The sequence below is a fragment of the Phoxinus phoxinus genome (assembly GCF_949152265.1).
Source record: "Phoxinus phoxinus genome assembly, chromosome: 25".
NCBI classification, from domain to species: domain Eukaryota; kingdom Metazoa; phylum Chordata; class Actinopteri; order Cypriniformes; family Leuciscidae; genus Phoxinus; species Phoxinus phoxinus.
In genome coordinates this window covers 21,093,326-21,113,527 of record NC_136900.1, presented here as the reverse complement: position 1 = coordinate 21,113,527, position 20,202 = coordinate 21,093,326, and the positions used below count along the sequence as shown (strand labels likewise).

At 38.9% G+C, this 20,202-nt stretch overlaps 1 protein-coding gene across 4 annotated transcripts in view; it reads left to right on the top strand.

Moving 5' to 3' along the window:
* Positions 1-20,202, top strand: part of scaper (S-phase cyclin A-associated protein in the ER) — a 106,367-nt gene that overhangs the window by 41,024 nt on the left and 45,141 nt on the right. For all 4 annotated transcript variants that reach the window (XM_079603332.1, XM_079603330.1, XM_079603333.1 and 1 more), the window contains 4 exons: positions 3,550-3,686; positions 9,201-9,266; positions 10,497-10,623; positions 19,213-19,328. In XM_079603332.1, the coding sequence (XP_079459458.1) occupies positions 3,550-3,686; positions 9,201-9,266; positions 10,497-10,623; positions 19,213-19,328 (446 nt within the window). The remainder of the gene's footprint in view (positions 1-3,549; positions 3,687-9,200; positions 9,267-10,496; positions 10,624-19,212; positions 19,329-20,202) is intronic.

Here is a 20,202-nt window from a genome sequence, read left to right as displayed (position 1 = left end):
ATTGAAGCGATTGACTATTGCCATAATGGTTTACCGTACTTCGGGTTCACTTGCACATTATGAGCTTAGCTCCAGCCGTGGTCTCCTCACAGATCTGCTCCCCTCTCCTCCAAACCCCTCTTTATAATCTCAAGATGGTGCATGTCTTTGAGGTGTTATAGAAACAATCCCATTAAGTGAACGGCAGGCGAAGTAGATCGCCTTTCAGAGAGATTACTCAACAGATGCCTCTCTGGCCACAGGGAGGCAATGGTTATGACTGCAGGGCTCGACTCCTGTTCCCGAGGGACACGGGGGAGATGCCTCCTCAAGCACACGCACACATGATCACTCATCCATTTGAAACACTATATGATGCAAATGTACAGATTTCAAACGGAGGTCCGTATGGCAATTTGTCACATTTGTCTCAAACTAATTCATTAAGGACAGGTGTCAAGCATTCGAGACAGTGTTGGCTGTGGTCGTTAAAACTTTGTTATTGTTCGCTCCGTTATTGTTCAAAGTTAATGGACCCTGTGAAGAGCCCATTGGAAGAAATGGAGAGCCGATGTTTGTGCAAATGTTCAGTTCTCTCCGCCTCCTTATTAGTTATTTACTAACATTACATAACTCGTCCCTTACCATTGGCCCTAGACATGAATGATGTCCAAGCTGACATGGACGATAAAACCGGTTAAAAGTCCCATAGACTTTTATCTTAAAGAGATAGTTCACCCAAAAATTTTAATTATGCCATCCAAACCTATGACCCTTTTTTCTGCGGAACAAAGATGTTTTGAAGAAAGTTGGGGCCAAATCAATGTTGGACCCCATTGACTTTCATTGTATGCATTTGTGTTCCACAGAAGACAGAAAGTCATACAGGAATGAGAAGAGCCGCGAGTAAATGATGACAAAATTAAAGTTTTTGTACGATCAATGTATGTTTGTTTACATGCATCAAGCTACTGTGGGTTTTTGAAGCATTAAATACATGATATATGTTTGTCTTTTGAAGCAAACGCACAACACCAAGGCCAATTATAATCTGATTAATGTATAACATGCTGGACAAACCCAAGCAACAATTGCATGATCTGTTAAGGGGAGACACCTCAGGTGAATAGGGAAAAAAAATGAACTAATAGATATCAGCATGAAACTTCCCCAGGTGATTACTGACATTAAGACAAATGTCTTTTGTATTAAAAGTTTTTAGAATATTTACGTTTAAATATGCAAATGAGGTATTCTCTCATTAAATATGCGCTAATTTGCATATATTTCCAGAAGAGAAATCTGAACATTGGATAAAGCCAGATTCCAAATTCTTGTTTCATTTTGTTGACATATTAGAGTCAAAGGTTTTTACAGAGGGGATTTTGGATATCTCTTTATCACTCCATTAATCTGAAAAAACTGTCAACAGTCATACAAAAATAAATTTTCGCCCCGTTTTTAGGTATAAAATGTTGTATAAATCAGAATCTGAATGATATATGAACAAACCCCTCTGTAGAAACCTTAAGAATATAGATAGGAATACAACTGGAAAGTTTGGTGTGTGTAAGTGCTGCTGATTTCTGCAGATTTCTGGCTCAGAGTCTGAGAAAAACCCCATTTTGAGAATCACATTGTCAGAAATTGACATCAGCAATACTATGAAAACATTTTCACAATAGTCTAATTTTGAATTTGGGGTTTTCATAAGCTGTAAGCCATAATCATCAAATTTATAGCAAATAAAGGCTTGAAATATCTCACTTTGCATGTAATGAGTCTATATAATAAATTAGTTTCACCTTTTAAGTTGAATTACTGAACTTTTGCACGATATTTAAATTTTTCGAGTTTCACCTGTAAACCATTTAAGTGGCATTTAAAAAAGTTATTGCTTTAGTCCAAGCTTTTGTCGTGCCTGTAAATGCACTTCATGACTTGATCTATTACGGTAAAGATTCTTCTGCCTTCAACAGTGCTGAAAACTCAATATCCCATTCCTTCTGACAATTGGTCTACCTCTGTAACTGCAACTTAAATGAGGAGCCAGGATATGTATTTGCCTCCTCCAGTGCGTGTGCCCAGGCTTCTGAAGAGCTCCAGAATCAACCTAGTAGGTTTTTGGCTCCCATCCTCCGTTAGCATACGGCCTCTGAAGTATCGACTCAGAGTGGGAACTCTTATCTATCTCACCCGCTGCTCCCATCCTGCGAGGTGCCGGATGACAGAATAATTGGATAATTGCTTTCTGGCACATGCATCACTTCGTCCGAAATTGAGTTACATCCGTCTTTCTTCCCATGGAAATATCGGCATCATCAGAAAGAGACGGAAAGCTATACCTCTCCCCCCCTCAGCACTTCCGCCGCCTTAATGCCAGCAGCGAGTGGAGGAGATGCCTTCATAATTGTGGAGCACAATGCCTGGGCCGGGAGGACTTCACATGCCACACAAAGAGCTTAACACCTGGACTTTCAATGGAGGTGCTCCACTTTACATCTAGTGTGGGAGTTGAAGCCCTGCCTTTGGACATGTGCTGTGTGGGGAGGTCCTGCGCAATTGACGTTTTGATGTTTGATCTCTTCTCTTGTCGCTCTGTTCCGACACACCCATGTGTCGTCATTCCATTGTCCTGTAGGGACTTTTCTAGAGGCACGTGGCTTTGAACTGAGAGGTCTCTCTATGGAGCTGTAATTAATCTAATGTGCTTTTTTTTTGTGTGCAAAATATGGACTAGGTAAATCAAACTGTGATTAAGCCTTCTCATCCGGTCTGTGAGCACACTTTATGTGTTTGCTTCACAATGTACAGTATATTGTTTGAGTCCAATTGGTATGTTTGAGTCCAAACTCAAATATTATTTGTATGCCTTGTCCCTGCCCTTTAAATGAATTAAAACTGTTCAAAATATTTTTTAAATAAAATTTAAGCTAAAATAAATATTGGATGAAAAACCTAAACGCAAAAAATAGCACTGTGTAATCGATTAATCGCATCTAACAAAAGTTGTTGTTTACATAATATATGTGTGTGTTGTGTATTATTATATTTTTATATATATTATATATATGTCTGTGTGTGTATTTTATATATATATATATACATATATACACACACACACACACACACACACACGTATATATACACACATATATAATGTGTGTGTATATATATATATATATATGTGTGTGTGTGTGTGTGTGTGTGTGTGTATATATATATATATATATATATATATATACGCACACATATTTATCACATATACACAAAAAACGTATGTTAGATGCGATTAATCGAATTCACAGCGCTATTAAAAACTTAAACGAAAATGAGAAATGTTGCAACAATAGCAACAAACTGAAATAAGTTTAAGCTAAAGTGTACTACAATTATTAAAGCTGTAACAAATATGTTATATAGAAATATTAAGAGGTAATAAAAAACGACAAGAGCAAATATGAAATATTTAGAAAACACTTTTCACACTAGTCAAATAAAATATGCAAAAAAAAGCTCTAATATGAAAGCATATACATAATTGAATTGTCTTTTTGTTTTTTTCCTCAGGAACACCTGTCTCAAAAAAAGTACATTGTAGACATCATGACCGACAGCAGCGTGCCCTCAGACAGTGCAAAAGATGGAGAAGAGAGACAGAAAGCTCGGAAAAAGGCCAAGAAACTGCGGGCACGCATGAACTCAAGGTGACGCGATCACATTCTCTTCTCTCTTTCTTTTCTTTATCTCCCTCCCTCACTCTGTGTGGCCGAAGCGTGGTGTTGTTGCTCATGAGAGCTTTATGAGTGACAAGGAGATGGAGAGCAGAGGCGATGTGCATCCTGGCTGTCCACGCGGCAACACTGATGAGCTTAATTTATGGCCACTCTCTGTGATTGGGGAGGAAAAAGTGAGAATCGATCTGTTAGCCCCTCCCCACCACTCCCCCACTTTCACCTGTTAAGAGCTTTTCTCCTAATTGGTTGCCACCGCGCTGCCAAAACTGAAGGCTTCTCTACTGTACAATAGTATGTTAAAGTATGTGTAAAGCATGCCTGTTTTTCTCTCTTCCAACTATTGATTTTTAAATGAAGTATCAAAGAAAATCAATAGCAATCAACAAATAGGAACGAACGCGTCTCAGTGTCAGATCCTAGACCTGGGCACTATCAATTTTGCCTCCTGTCACAAGTGTGTGTGTGTGTGTGTGTGTGTGTGTGTTGGTGTAAGTAGAGTTAATGTGGTATGTTTGTTTGTCAGTAAGGCTAAAAATGGAATTAACGTCTTCAGAGATTGTCTGAGTTTGCTCAGTGTACTAGTCTAAAGAGCCAGGGAATTTTTGATATAACTTTATACATCCATGTGGGGAGAATGTTTGTTACTAACTGCTAATGTTCAGTCTAATTATGTATGGAAGTGTATTCCGTAATGTTTTTATTTAGTGACGTTTACAGTAACTATACAGCACATTAATAAATAAAAAAAATTCTCTATACAAACTTGTAAATATGTATAAGTTGTAATGATATTTGTTGGTTGTATATAAAGTAAATGTATTTGTTCAAACATAATTTAGTCATTGTAAGTTAAAAGCTAGTCAAAAATTGTAATTAAATTCCATTTAGTTATGAGATTTGTAAGTTGATGTTTCTGCTTAATTACTTTTCGTAAGTTGTAATTTCGTTATATAAGTTAAATGTATGTATATGTACATGCGCATATATATATATATATATATATATATATATATAATATACATAAGTTATAAAATATAAAACATACGAAACTTATACAAGTATATATATATATATATGTGTATATACACAGTACATACATTTAACTTATATAACGAAATCATACATAAGTTATCAAATATAAAACATGCGTAACTTATATAAGTATATATGTGTATATATATAAAAATGTATATATACAGTATATATATAGTTATACTTATACAAGTTATGTATATAAATGTTATATTTTTTCATGTTGTAATTTCTGTTTTCAATATTTGAAATTTCAACATAAGTTAAGTTCAGAAGTTATAATCCATATCCATCCATTCTCAAAATCACTTGTCTTATGTAGAGTCACAGAAATTATATGGTTATTTTGTTATAGTACATCATGAGATTTCTGCATTTGTACATTGTAGTAATTGCTGAACAGTAAATGATGATATTTGTAAGTTGTAGTAATTACAACATTGACTAAAGTTGAATTTTATTCAAACTTATGCATGTTGAAATTGCATTAACCTACAATATTAATGCTAATAAGTTGTGCTTGTAATGAAATTTCTGCATTTGTCATTTTAATCACATTTCAGGCTTTCGTAAGTTTGCATAGATTTCATAAGAAATGTCGACAAAACATGCAACAGTTATCAAGATTTAATTTTTACATCCCTAGTGGCCTTACAGTAGTTGTAATTTGTAGGCTCTCTCTCTTTCTCTCTCTCTCTCTCTCTGTGAAGTCTACTAACAGTCTTGCAGTATAGAGGAGACCGGCAGTCTGCCCTGCTTCTGAGCTCATTAATATAGAGGTAGCTCAGAGGGCAGAAAACCGCTCTGAGCTTTGGCTGGGAGAGTGACAACATGAGCCTCCTCTGTTCTCTGTCACTCCTGTGCTGAGCCCTGCAACACTCACGCTGCGAGGGAAAGCGGGTGAGGAGGAAAGAATGAAAGGGAGAGAACAGGCGCTACACGCTCATAAATCACGGCCGCCCACAGCCCCGGCTTGCTGAGGTTGGCGGCTCCACCGCGGGGTGGAAATGAGCCGTTTTATAGGAGCACAGTGTGGCGTTTGTAAAACGCTGGAGAGCTTTTCTCAGCCCTCCCAGGTAGCCCTGTCCCCCAATGTCATTGTTAAGCCCGCTCAGTCCCCATCAGAGCCGTGGCATGGAAAAAGGCTGTTTAATTTCCTTAGCTGGACCCTGATTTATTCTTCAAATATATAGCTTGTTCTTCATGTGCAAACATGTGTGGTTTTAATTACCATGAAAGTAACATGTCCGCCCGTGTCAGCATTGGATGTGGGGTTTAAACTTTCAGAGTATCTCACTCTTAACTCTTTCCTTCTCTCTCTGATGGCCCTTTCTCTCGTGGTGTTTGGCGGGTTGCATTACTTGTCTTTTCTCCAGGCTTGAGAACAGAGTTCTCAGTGTGTTGGTCTACCTCAGAGAGGGCGGCGCACAAAAGACCCCCTGTTCAGCACTCCCGCAGGAGTTTACTCACAATTTCAGAAAAAAAGATCCCTAGAGGAGAGTCTGTGAGGAGGGAGGAATAGATGAGCTACAAGGAAACAAGGGATGGATCTTGGAAAAGATGTGCAAAAAAAGGATGCATTGAGGAAACATGGCGACCTCAAAGGAGGAACTTGTGACGTGAGCAGCCTTTTGCAAACTGACAAATGGGACACTCCATGGTACGGTCAGTGTGACAAAGACAAATCAAGTTCACATCAGTTGTGGCCTTTAGACTCTTTCTGTCCTCTGAGTCCAATGCTGCATAGACCGCTGTGATGTCTCTTGTGAATTCTGAACCAGTTCCGACATGATGCCCACTAAGGAGGGACTAGTGAGCACCCTTTTGCAAACTGACAATTGGAACACCACCCCATGGTACGGTCAGTGTGGCAAAGACGAGTCTTCAAGTGGCCAATTGTGAGAAACTGTTTCAATCTTGACGGTAACAGCCTGTGCTCTTGTGCACTGCACACTGCCTCAAGTTTGCAAGGTCACCAAGTGCATGATCTGGACGTTTGCCGCCCTCCTCTGTTGGGTAGTCACCTGCTGTTATGGCACCAACATGTGGATTTCATGCAGCATTAAAGACCGTACAAGTGCGATCTCTGCAAAAGGACACCTAGCGGCCACAATGATCATAAAAAGACACATGGCACACTCTACAATCTCGTGAACTTCAGGGATACTTGCAAGTGAATGCCTTTAGTTGACTAGACATCATCATGTGTTCCATTTGGGACAGGGCCAATGTGTCTGTGCGTGTGTAGTTGCCGCTAAACCACGGTTCAGATCATTCCGACGTTTTAAGACACTTGGACCCTGCTAACCTCAGACCTTTATTTGCCATCGGGTGCATGTAAATCTTTTCAATCTCTGGATGTATCCGATATTTATTCTACGTATAACCCCTTGTATGCATTTGTTGAATTTATAGATGGATCCAGCTTCATTCCTCTCAGTGGATATGTTCCACAGTTCACATTTTTCCCTCCCTTTTCCTCGTCCTTTTATTCATCATCAGTCAAATTGTCTTTCCATTTGATTGAGAGCCTCTCAAATCCAATGTTAAATATTGCAGCGCTGCCCGACCAAATCTCTGTAATTGGGAGTGCCGAGCGCCTGAGTCTCCCATAGCACATTTAAAACGGATACACTGTATTTGTTTTTTTTTTTATCCGTCCGAAGGCATTGGCGGTTTTACAGTTGATTGGGGGGAGGGGGCCGTCTGCGTCCAGCTTGGGCGGAGGTGAATAGTGGGGCACATCGTGATGAATTGATGATTAGCTCTGCATTGTAGCTTTGTAGCTCCCCCCCCACACACACACACACTTATAGCTGGTTACTAATATTTATGGTGCCCGGCCCGTTTAATGGGGCCTGCCTTGTTCAGAGATTGATGGTCCGGCGATTGCCCCTCTGTTTAACCCGTGCAGGCGTAAAGCTGTCAAAGAGGAATATTGTAATCTGGAGGATGAGGACGAGGCCAGGTACGGTTCACAATCTTTTTCCGAGTGCTTGAGTCGGCATCGGCCAGGATCGTTTCACTCCTTCAAAACAAAACACTTCGGAATCAGTCTTCAAAAATGCTATGCTACCCCAAAGAAAGCAGAGTCAAACCTAATTGTGTTTAGAGTCAATTTATTGTTACGTGTCTCAATAGTCAAGGGTTAGGGTTAAGGGATCATCACATGGGCTGGAGGCATCTCCAAAGTCTCCTGTCCTCTATGACGCATTAATAAATTCATCTGAGGTCACTATTCAGTGTGTTTTATCGCCTCCTACAGATCAGGACCAGAATTTTATCCACCTCAAACTTCTAAAGACATTCAATCACCACAAATTTATGTATTTGTTTTGTTTATTATTGAAAACTCGTAATTAACCCCTTCAACTAAGAAAATTTTGTCTTGTTATTATTCCTGTTATTAGGATTAATTTGCAGGATTACACTGTATACACTGTAAAAATAAAAATAAAGTTGCTGCCTTCAATTTTTAAGTACAATCAACTTGGATGTTTAAAGGAATAGTTCACCTAAAAATTTAAAAATTATCTCATCACTTACTCACCCTCAAGTTGTTTCAAATCTGTATGAATTTCTTTCTTCTGCTAAACTCAAAGGAAGATATTTTGAAGAATGTCTGTAACCAAACAGTTGATGGACCCCACTGACTTAGTAGGAAAGAAAATACTATGGAAGTCAATGTCTAGCGACATTCCTCAAAATATCTTCTTTTTGTGTTCAGTAGAAGAAAGAAATTCATACAGGTTTGAAACAACTTGAGGGTGAGTAAATGATGACAGAATTGTACGGTTTTAAGTGAACTATTCCTTTAAGTCATTTCAACTTAAATTGCATTAAACTGACTTCAGTTGAAATTAGTTGTCTCTGATGTTCTCTTCCGGAAAGAGACGCCTGAGTTTATCAGCCCCTGAACATCCATCCATCAAGCGTTTTTTTTGTGTGTGTTTTTTTCAGGAGCTGATCGATCATCCTTATCTGACGGAATGGGATGTGTGATTGTCAGGAATTTTGCTCAGTGGTCCACACCAGTGTACAAGAGCTGACTGACAGCAAAACATGATTTTGGTCTGTGACCCACTAGGGGACTAATTCACACCCTTCAACCAATCACCTTATTTATTTTCAATTTCTGGACTTAAATAGTGTGGCTATTGGAGAGTCCGGTATTCCCTGCTGTGAAACCACATCCTCTGCTGTGATACCTCTCTGAAGACTGAGTATTTGTGACTCGTTCGTGCTTGTTAGTTTGTGATTGCTGCTAGTGCGGTCCAAAGACTAAATAAACAGTTTGAGGCTCAGCTTGACCTCTTGACATTTTCTTTGTTCAGCATGTCGTCTTATCTTCTCATGTCTTCAGGCTGACAGCCATCGGACTCCTCTGTTGCTCTCCGTCTGTCTTTCTCTCTCCATCTCTTTCTGACAGACTTGTTTGTCTTTCTTTTTCAGGGCTAAGGAGTATGAGACATGCATGGAAGCCAAGTCCCAGACCCCCGACTCTCCTTACAAGGCGAAGTAAGCTCCCCGCTCCACTTTTAAGGATCATATACCCAACCTGAGGTTTTCTACTGAGTACTCATGTCTTAATGCTGTCTTTTAAATCCAAGCTTTACAAATTATCAAACCTTTACAGTTTTGTATAACTACACAAAACTGATATACAGGCGGTGTTGTCAGGGATCTCCTCCTAAAGTCTATAATTATTGCTGTTTTGCTCAGTGTGGTCAGATTCAGGTTTTTGTTCAGGTTTAAAAATCAGGTTTGGTTCTTTTGCACAATGATAGCAAAAACCCAAAATCACCTATACCTGTGACATTCCAGTGACACCTGAAAATGGTATATATTAGATGAAAATATATATGAAACTGAAAATAAGTAATAAAATGACTACAATTAAATTAAAATAAATTAAATCTAATAAAAAATATTTTTAAAAACCCCAATAAAAGTGACAAAAGCAAAATTACTTAAACTAAAATTTTAATTAAAGCTGAAAAAAAGCTAATTCAAAATATTAAAAAAACACTATATTATATAAATAATACTAAAAGAACACTGGTCATATTTCACACCAAAATCAAAAGAAATTGTATTTTGCATAAAGAATTATTATTTACAATTATTTACTATTTATCTTTTATGACCGTTCAACACATTGGAAATTACTTTTTTTTCTAAGTCTCTTTATTTTTTAATACTGAAAAAAATATTTCTAAAATCAGGATACTTTAAAGTCAGTACAATAAATACCAAACAAATGTCTTGATATATACATTTTGCATAAATGTATATGAATATAAATATATATATATATATATATATATTACATTACAATCATTTTAATGTTTTATGTATTATAGTAAAATTATTGTATAATGTTTTTTAATGCCGAGTTGTTTTTACATTTAAATCAGAATATTTGAAAGGCAGTATAACAAATAACAATACTAACTACCTTAATTTATAATTGCCTTTCAATTTAAAAATCAAATTTCACAGCCAGTAATGAGAATTGGGGAAAAGAAATGTGGTCAATTATCATGAAAATAATGCAAAACTAAAATTTCTTATTGTTATTATTATTATTATTATTGTAAATGTTTTAGCCCATACATATTTTAACAGGTTTTTGACCTAATTAGCTTCAAATCAAAATGTCAATGGGAAGTATGACACCGTGGCATGAAAACAAATTGATGTATTTACGATTGTTTTGAGTACGTGCATGTGTTTGTTTTCTTCCAGGCTCCAGCGTCTGGTGAAGGACCTGGTAAAGCAGCAGCAGGGGCAGGACAGTGGTCAATGGGCCAGTAACAAAGTGTCGGGCCTGGACAGAACCCTGGGCGAAATCTCCCGCATTCTGGAGAAACAGGTTTGTACATATCTCTTATTGTCCATGTCCCTGGTGTGTTCTGATAGGGACATGCCCTCTAAAGTCATTTTACTGAAAAGACTTCACGTAGTGCAGTGCACTTTCTTAACTGAACAAAGCTGGAGATACCAGTAATACTGACTGAATGGATGTATGGTATCTGTTGTTTAAACTGTGCAGTTGTAAAGATGGACAGATAAACCGCAGTCACACCAGGGTTCTTCTGGAACTGTAAGCAGTGTTTAGACCAGTCTATGTCAGGGGCTTTGTGTGTGTGTGTGTGTGTGTGTGTGTGTGTGTGTGTGTGTGTGTGTGTGTGTGTGTGTGTGTGTGTGTGTGTGTGTGTGTGTGTGTGTGTGAAGGGATTTGACTTGAAGATAAGCCTCTAGGCTGCTCTCAACACCGACTCCACTGAACCGCCGGCTTTGGCTGCAGTCCTCCCCGTCTCGCAGTCTATGCAGAGTATCGCTTTCCATCCCCAACTCTCTGCCCTCGGTTATTTGCTAATGAGGGCCAGGTTAGGTGCTTGTTTTCATTGCCGCAGATGTTATTAATTGGCGGAGATCCCCGTTTGTCAAACAGGCGAACATGTTTCAGAGCGTTTGGCTTGCTACTGTTGTGCATTGTGGCTTTTGAACAAAATTATCTTAGTTTTTTAAAAGTAAATATAATCCAAATGACTTGAGGTAACAATAGCAGGGAATCTTTTGAAGATGTATTTTAGCAATCGCTTTAGTTTTTCCGAATTCTAGCTTGGCATGTCACCACCCACCATGAAAGAGCTCTATTAATATCCCACAATTCAGTATGAGCTGTGAGATTAAATCCATCAATTGTAGATTAAAAGAGCAGTTCACTCTTGATGTTTTTGTTAACCTTTTTAAAGATGCTTGATGGAGCTGTTCTGAAGTGGTGATATTATGTGATATTAACAAGGATTGTGTTTGCATTTACTCTGGTAAACCATTGCGTAATATTATCTTATAGTTAGTAAAGTGTCTGAATTTAGTTTTTGTCTCTGACAAAACTCATTTTCCAAAGCAGCTAGTTTGGGGGTTGCCTAAATAACTAGTTGACTAATCAGTTTGAACTCAAGCCCCTGTATAATTAGACTGGTTTCAGGTTCACCTGACCCCACTCGAACCTTAGGTACTGTTTACATAAGATGCATTTTTGCATTCAAAATGGCTTAACGTATCTCAATGGACTGAAACAATGCAGGAGACTCAAGGTGTGTTTTTAAAAGTTGGATGCTCAAAATGCTGTTTGTGTGTGTAATGGGACAGTCAAAAAATATGTTTTTCACCACAGGCTGGAACTATAACAGTCAATTTTGATAATTATTTGAGAATAAGGAAGTCCACACCACAACTATAACGATACTAGAAACTAGAACTTGAACATTAAAAATAGCAGAATACATATTATTGTATAGAATACATTATTGTATAGAATACAGAATATACTCTTCTAATAAACAACATTATTGTGTTGGTGCTGACACATATAAATGTATTGTTATAGTTATTTTTATAGTTATTGTTCTTAAGGGTTATTCTGAATAAACACTAAAACGATTACACTGATTAATCTACTAGTATGCTGGTCAACTATTGTGACCCATCTCTAGTGTACTATATATCTCTAGATCAATAAAGGGGAAATGGATTGGTGACACGTCACATTTTGGTAATGAAACAGGATGTTTACGGTTTCTGTAATACACTCATCAAATGAAGGTATGTGTGGTTTGGTGGGGGTGTGTTTGTGGGTGGATGCATGGTGCATTGATGGTGTCCTGTATTGACCAGTGGGAGGAGATTTGGGTTGTTAATGGTCTTTCAGGAGGGAGAGGAAAAATGTAAGAGACTGAAGAGGGTGGTAAAACTGAGCTAATGGGCAAGGAGGAGGGCCGAGGGAGGAGAGGAAAGCATAAGCTGCTAGAGAGAAGTGAAAGGGATGTAATAATCAGCCATGAACGCACAATTTCAAATTATTGTCTAATTTGGTTTCACATTCAGAATCAGTTAACTCAAAAGTGACTGTTTTGGACTTGAAATATACTTCATTGCAATATAGATGTTATAGATGTTGACCAGTGAAGTCAATAGACATTGTTGAAATTAACCCAGCACTATTCTTTTAAAATCCTTTTTTTTTTTTACACAATATAGCAAGGCAGGTCTGAAGTAACTTAACGCTGTTAATATAACCAACATGCTCCACATTCCCTTCAACAGATTTTCTCAGATCAGACCTTGTCATCTCATTACCCTCTCCAGGCCCTGTTCTTCTTAGAAATGTCTCTGAATGACAGCTTCTATCAAGAACATGAGTACATTTCTTGTGTACTGTCCCCAAGGCCTCCTACACAAACTCTTTCTGGAGTTTTCCACAGAGACCTTGCTTTAAAGAACTCACACCGTTTTTGTTTTTGCAAGTTGCTGGTACGGTGAAGTGCTTGTGGAAATGTCAGCTCCTCAGGCTCTTTCTTGTAGCCTTTTGGGAATAAGACTCTCTTAAGAGTACAGTATCTGGACTTCATTTAGACTGTCAGTCAAATCTGTGGATTCCTCTAGCCTGGTTCCTGCAATGTCCAGCTAAGGTCTGCTAGCCACCAAAACTAAGCAAGTCTGTGAACCCTGGTTGTCGAGGCAGTTCCGCCTCTAATCCCAGGACAAAGTCAAATAAATACCCTTCATTTGGAGTCTGGGTACACCCCTTCCCCCTCAGCATCACCTCAAGTCAAGAACGTTTAGATTATTTGACCTAACAAGCATCTCTCATGTCACTGACTCACCTACAGATTTGTTTTTTTTCTCATACCCATATCTGATTCAGTCTCCACTTTCTCCACTAATTCCTCGAACAACACCAGACTCTCCGCACCCCTTCTAGCCCCTCAAGCAGTGCAGCCTCCCCCACTCCACTTTCCTTGTGCTGACTTTGCTCGGGCACAGTCTCCGACCTTTGCCCGCCTCTCCCTCTGAGCCCTCTAATGGTTTATTTTGTGTCAAACCAGGTTTCAGTTTGTCTCCCGGAGAACTGGCTGATCGAAGAGCCTTTTTTCCCTTCTTGTCATTCAGGAATATTCAGGGGAGTTTCTTGTTCCTCTGATCTGTGCTCTCTTACCTTAGCAGAATGAGCTCACATATTTACATTCTGCCAGGGAGTGTTTGTCACTGCTTTCAAATAAAGACCAGGCTGAGATCAACTGCCTTTATGACACTTGAGGGACTGTCAGAAACATTCTGGGCCTGCTGGGCCAGCCAGTATTTACATTTTCATTTGCCAGCTGTCAGAGGTTGGCTCCCCTTGGTGGCCAACTGGTGGCTAGCTATACCTGATCAAGAGGCCCGAGACTGTGGAAGGGGCCCTTCCAACATTGTACTTGCTCTCAATCCATGTTTGATGACTTGGAGAAAGGGTCCTGTGAATGAAGCTTCAGTTGAGAATAAAGAAGAATATTAGTGATTGACAGTGTTTCTTGAACGTTGTTTAACAAGAGTCTGATTTCAGATTCAATAGGTGGCCAATCTTTTTATCTCTTGCCATACATTTGGCTAATTGCTGAATTGTCTACAGCAGAGGTTCCTCACCCTGGTCCCGGAGTTCTCCCCAAAACTGCGTCTATTAGATGTCTCCCTAATCAAATAGAACTGATTCAACTCAACAGCTCATTAGAAGAAAATCCAAGACAATAAATGGGTTTGTAAGATATGGATGATGTCTAAAATGTGCATTGTGTGGGGGTTCTCTGGGGCCATGGGTTGGAAACCACTGGTCTATAACCTTAATTTATGAAGATTTTTTTAATCATTGGTTTGTTTTTGAGGTTGTAGTTTGTTGGTTTTAGGATCATTGAAATGCATGACAAGAACATTTTTCAACAAGCCTCTTCATAAAGATGTGTGAGGTGATTGGGTGTTGCCTGTCTACTGCTGAGGGACAGGTCGAGCTTTAGGATTTAGCTAGCCAGTTTAAAAAAACATGGACATAGTTTTTGCATTCCTTCACCATGTGCTGTCAGTAAGGTAATTTTCAAACCCTAATTGCCTAGTAATTCTTTTGTTCCACTTGGCTGTTACTTGTGACTGTAAGAGAGTAGAGGATTCATGTTTCCCCTCAGGTGCATGTTTGAAGGGGCACGAAGACAGCTATTAGAAGAGTCAGAAATCCGTAGTGGAAAGAATTGCCCTTGGGTGGCTAATTTTTGGATATAAACTTGATATTTTAACTAATAATGATGTGTAGCTTTTCCATATTCTCGGTCAGAAGTTAAAAGAATCACACCAGGAGTGAACTTGGCAGTTTGTATACTCCAGAGTTAAAGGTTTATGATTCTGGCACGCATCTGTTTTCTTGCTAACTTTGGGTTACGTAGCATGCACTGTGGTTTCAGTTTGTAACTGACATACACTGGCTTTTCTTTAAAAATTCCCAAGGTTCCTTTTGATTATACTCTCTTGTTTCCAGTGAACAGTTGGTTTCTATTGTTATCCTAAAACTGAACACTTCCTTCCTAAATGTTTCTTGCTTGCAAAGGAGCATGATTATCAGGAAAAAATTATTCCTGTATGTACTAAATGTATGCTGTTAAAATGTAAACTGTAATGACTAACTTATTGCTTTATTGTCTACAGTACTCGTGCTTTACTGTCTACAGTACTGGGGTTTACAGCTCTTTTCTTTTCTTGTAATGTCAGCACGGGCCTCTTCACTGAATAGGAACTGTTTATGCTTATTTGTCTATTTCTATACTACTTCTTGAGAATAAAACAGAGTTATAACCTGTCTGCATGCCAGCCCTCATATTCATTCTAAGGTCTGTCCCTGTAACCAGAGGGGGCATGTTTACATCACTGCGCCACTTGCCAAAAGATGGATGGGCCTAAGACGGAACCTTGGTGAACCCCTCCGTCAATGAACGCCCCAGCCAGTTGTTCTCCATCTGTTGCAAGAAGGGGGATGTAGCATTTTAGGAGCACTCCCCTCCCCCTGACTTTTCATGTTGGCTAATTAGAGTGTTTTGTAGGAGGTAAACACGCAGACACATCCAGCCCTCCCTCCCACTTAACGTGCACCCCACACCCGTACCCTTGTCCTGGCCAACCAGCGGGAAGTGCAGCTCCCTGGGCCCTTTGATTAGCCTTGCCTAAAATGGCCACTCTTGTTAGCAATTGGATAAGATTGCTCAAGCCGTATAATTTAGATTTACTCTGCCCCCTCCCTCCTCTCTAACCATCTGATCTGTCTTCAGGTCTTCTGTTTGAATCCCCTATTAGAAAAACGCAGGCTATCCTCCTATTATAGTATCACTAGAGTATTTGTTGAAGAAGGGTGGTACACTAGGCAAATCCAACAGCAGTCTCACAAGTGGTGTTTTTTATATTCATTAAGCACTTTGAATATTTAAGAATAAGCAGGATGCACAAAAAAAATATTAATTTTTTTGTCTGTATTGTTTGTAGTGGCATTGAAATTATTAGGTTACCAGAAAATTGCACGAGTGAAACACAGTCCCTCCTTAGTTATGTTAAGATACAAATGGTATGTTAACACATTATTCCTGCTGTTGTAGAGGCATGCTGGTTGCAAATAAATAAACCTTTGGGTTTCTCTTCTGACGTGGCCTGCTGAAAAGACATATCAATGCCAGATGACTTTATTGAGAATGGGAAGCCCCTGGCAGCATGTTAAAGTTGCATTTTTGGTAACAATGTGAAGAAGTTCACAACAGCGCATGTCCTGTATACGATTTACTTTAATATTGCTACACATGCTTTTCAATTTACACTAGGGTCAGTCTAATGCAGTGTTTCTCAACCCTGTCCGGAAGGACCCCCAACACTGCACATTTTCTTTGTCTCCCTAATCAAACACACCTGATTCAACTCATCAGCTCATTATCACATGGGTTAATGAGCTGATGAGTTGAATCAGGTGTGTTTGAGAGACAAAGAAAATGTGCAGTGTTGGGGGTCCTTCCGGACAGGGTTGAGAAACACTGGTCTAATGAAATATAGGTCAGATGTTTTATTTTGCCCAGATGCAGCAGAAATTGAAAGGCGTTAATGTATAGCTTGAAATTAGATTTTTTCTGAGGTAAATTTTTCCTACTCCTGTGATTTCCACTTGCAAGGTGCAAAGTACTTGAGTATTTGTACTTCTTTATTATACTTAAATTAAATACAAATTTTTCAAAATATGATTTAATTACTATTGAAACTGAATACTTGTACTTTTACTCACAGATCAGAAGCAAAAATGATCCACCCCTTACCATTTTGTTTAGAACTTTAAAAAGTACAGATTTTCATGAGCTGCATTTCTGCGGTCCAATTCAGAATGTAAAAAGGTTAGCATTTTTATATTTGGTACAGTTGCTCAAGTAACTATGTACTTTGACTCTTGACATACCCATACTTAATGTAAATACTTTTTAACAACTCTTGCTGTTGTACAAACAAGGCATTTCTCGTTACTTTCCATATTTTATTAATTAGAGCCCTTGTTAAACATGCATGTCATTAAACTCTTTTTATCTCTATAATCTGATCATCTCATCTTCAATCACTTTCCTGAACTCCTCCAGATTCCAGGTACTTTGCTCAGCGTGGGGATCTGTCAATAAGCCAGACAGGGCAAGGTTGAGACGCCTCCCTCTGGACTGAGTTCCACACGCCATCACAGTACAGGCCCCAGCTTACCCTTACAAATGCCTCCTAAATAGGCCACCATGAGCGGCCAACCCTCCAGCCTTTGGTCGGTTTGACATGGCTTTGCTGCAAACCCACTCATTTTACTGTTGTGACCTGGGTTCATCGTCACGATATAGGCAGCGAGGCACCGCATCCGTCTTCACAGAGCTGTCAGTGAGCTTTTCTTAATCCCGGCCGCTGTTTGAGCGCGTTCCACCTTTCGTGTACCTGACAACAAGCTTGTTCCAATCTCTTAACCCTGGCAAGGGTTCAACCTTCCTTTTGCCACCGGATCTCCAGGAATGACTCTTTGGCGGCACCTGTGATTGACAGGAGAGGAGCTTATATGTAATTTTGCAAAGCGCTTCCTCTGTTTGCTGCTCAATATGTTCAGGCTTGTTGGCAGCCCCCACCATCCCCTGTACAAAAACATTTCGAAGTGCCTGTCTTTGAGTGCTGTCACATAGCGTATGAGAATCTGACCTCATTATATGAAGTAGGTGCAATGTTCTCTTTTCTCCTCTTCTTTGCTCTCCAATCCTGCAAGTAAATTACTCAACTGCTATCAATTTCAAATTCAGAGTTGTTGATTTATGTGTTGTTTTGTGGCAACATTGGGGTCGAACTCATCGGCAACCTCTGAGGTACTTACTTCCTTTACTCAAAGTAAGGGAGCTGGGGAATTTTGACTCTAAACCGTATGACTCATTTAAAGGGGTTCCACTTTGAACTTTAAAGAATTTTATGATGCGAGTAAAAATGTCCCCTCTGTAAACAGTTTGATTTGAGAAGCATGTCAGTTAAATGACTGTTTTATGTCTCTTCTTTCTCAAAGACGCTCATTCGCTCCGTATGAGTTTCAGGCACAGTTTGGTTGACCCCCTCTTTAAAGTTTTACAGCTAGTATCTATGATAACCAACGACTGAAGGTTGCGTTTGAACCTTCCCTATCCTTAAAATCTGAAAACCCTCAAATAACTTAAAATTCATATCGGGCAATTACGTGACACATTTTATGGCCTATATGTATATAAGAATATAACTTTTTACAAAAAACTTTTTTTTTTACAAATCAAAGTCATATGGTGTGACCAACATGCTGAAAAAAACCCAGGAATCATTGTCATGACCCCCGTAGACCCTCATGGCTGTACCAAGATACATACCTTTTTGTGACAAGGCAAGGTTAATTCAGGTTTTGACATGTCATGTGGTGCAACTGTCCAAAAATGAAATATTAATGAATTACTAATTCATGATACCGGTATTTGTAGAATAATGTAACTTTTTACTTTGAAGAATCTATTAAAACATTTATTTGAAAATAATAATTAACGTGTACAATCACACACCATATGCTCACAAGGAAAATATAAAAAATGTCTTGATGGTTACACCACATGACATCTAATTGAAACATTTGTTGAAAGCGGCCTAGAAGTTTTTCAAAAAGGAATGCAAAGAGTATATTTCTAAGAACTTTTAAACATTTATTTTAAAAGATTTGTTGTGTCATCGACACTGTAGACTCGTGACGTAAATTGTTTCTTTCCCAGTCTAAATTGTGACTCATTCTATGTATTCCCTAAGCTCTTCTTTGTCAAACCAGACCACCCCTGCTTTGTGTGCAGATATGTACGTTTGTTGTCCTGCGTTGGTTTTTAGTTGCTGTTGGGGGGTTGGGAGGGGTTGTGCACTTTTGAGATTTAGCAGGAATTCTTTGGGGATCACTTTGTTTCAAATTTCACTCCAGCTCCCCTCTAAAAAGCAGGAGGTAGGCAACGAGAGGATGCCTCCAATGCAAAAACAATGTGATACTTGAGTCTGCTCGCCTCTCCATGTTTGTGACTGTTTCTCTCTCTCTCTTCCCTCCATCTCTCTTTTTCAGAATAATGCAGATCAGGTAGCGTTTCAGGTAGGAGGGGGTTTGACTGCTCTGGAACAGATCCTACAGGTTGTCACTGCGGCCTCCAGTCCCACAGCGGTCCCTCGTATTCCTCTCAAGTGAGTACTGACACATAGTGTCACTTTTTTCTATTGGGATGTTTTTAAATGTTTATAATGATGTGGCATCTTAAAAATCATAGTGTTTAACAGTGAGACAATGCAATGGCCTAAAATATCCATCCAGGTTTTTTCTTCTGGCACTAATATAACGCATCTAACTGAAGTTGCGAGTATCTTCTTCCCTGTTGTGACATATCCGAGTGAAATGGCTTCTCGAACAAGAACATTTTTAATGTGGGACTTGATTTTGTCCAGTAGAAATTGATTGGATGGTTGTGGTTTGCTATTGGTGGATCTCATGTGAGTGACAGGTTGCCCCGCCCTCATGCTATTAAACACGTCATCATCAACCTCTTGAGATGTTGCTGCAAGAGGGAGGGGATGTTGTTTTGATTAAAGATTATAAGGACACATGATTGAAAAAAATAACAACGCTGATGTGCACGGATAAATAATTTATAATAAATACTGAAATATTCCATTAAACAAATTTTGATAGTGACTTTAAATTCTTAATTTGCTGGCTTTTTTCAGCAATTATTGATATTTGAATTATTGATTGATTATAGAATTTTTGGCCTTTTTACCACTTTCATTGATGGTAATAGTCAGAAAATCGCAGGAAATGATAATGACTGGCAGAATTGGATCAGGAAACTGTTAGGCCTCAACTCTGACTTGTTAAATCATTTTTCTTGAATGAACATACTGTACTCTCAAACATAAAACACTTTTCTTTTCTTTTTTCTTGCTTACAAATATTTTGTCATTTTCTGATCATGATTTGTGGCCTCATTCCAATCCCACAAAGTGACTCCGGCTCTGCTTCTTTCCAGAGCTCTGCATCACAATACATTCATAATGAATAAGA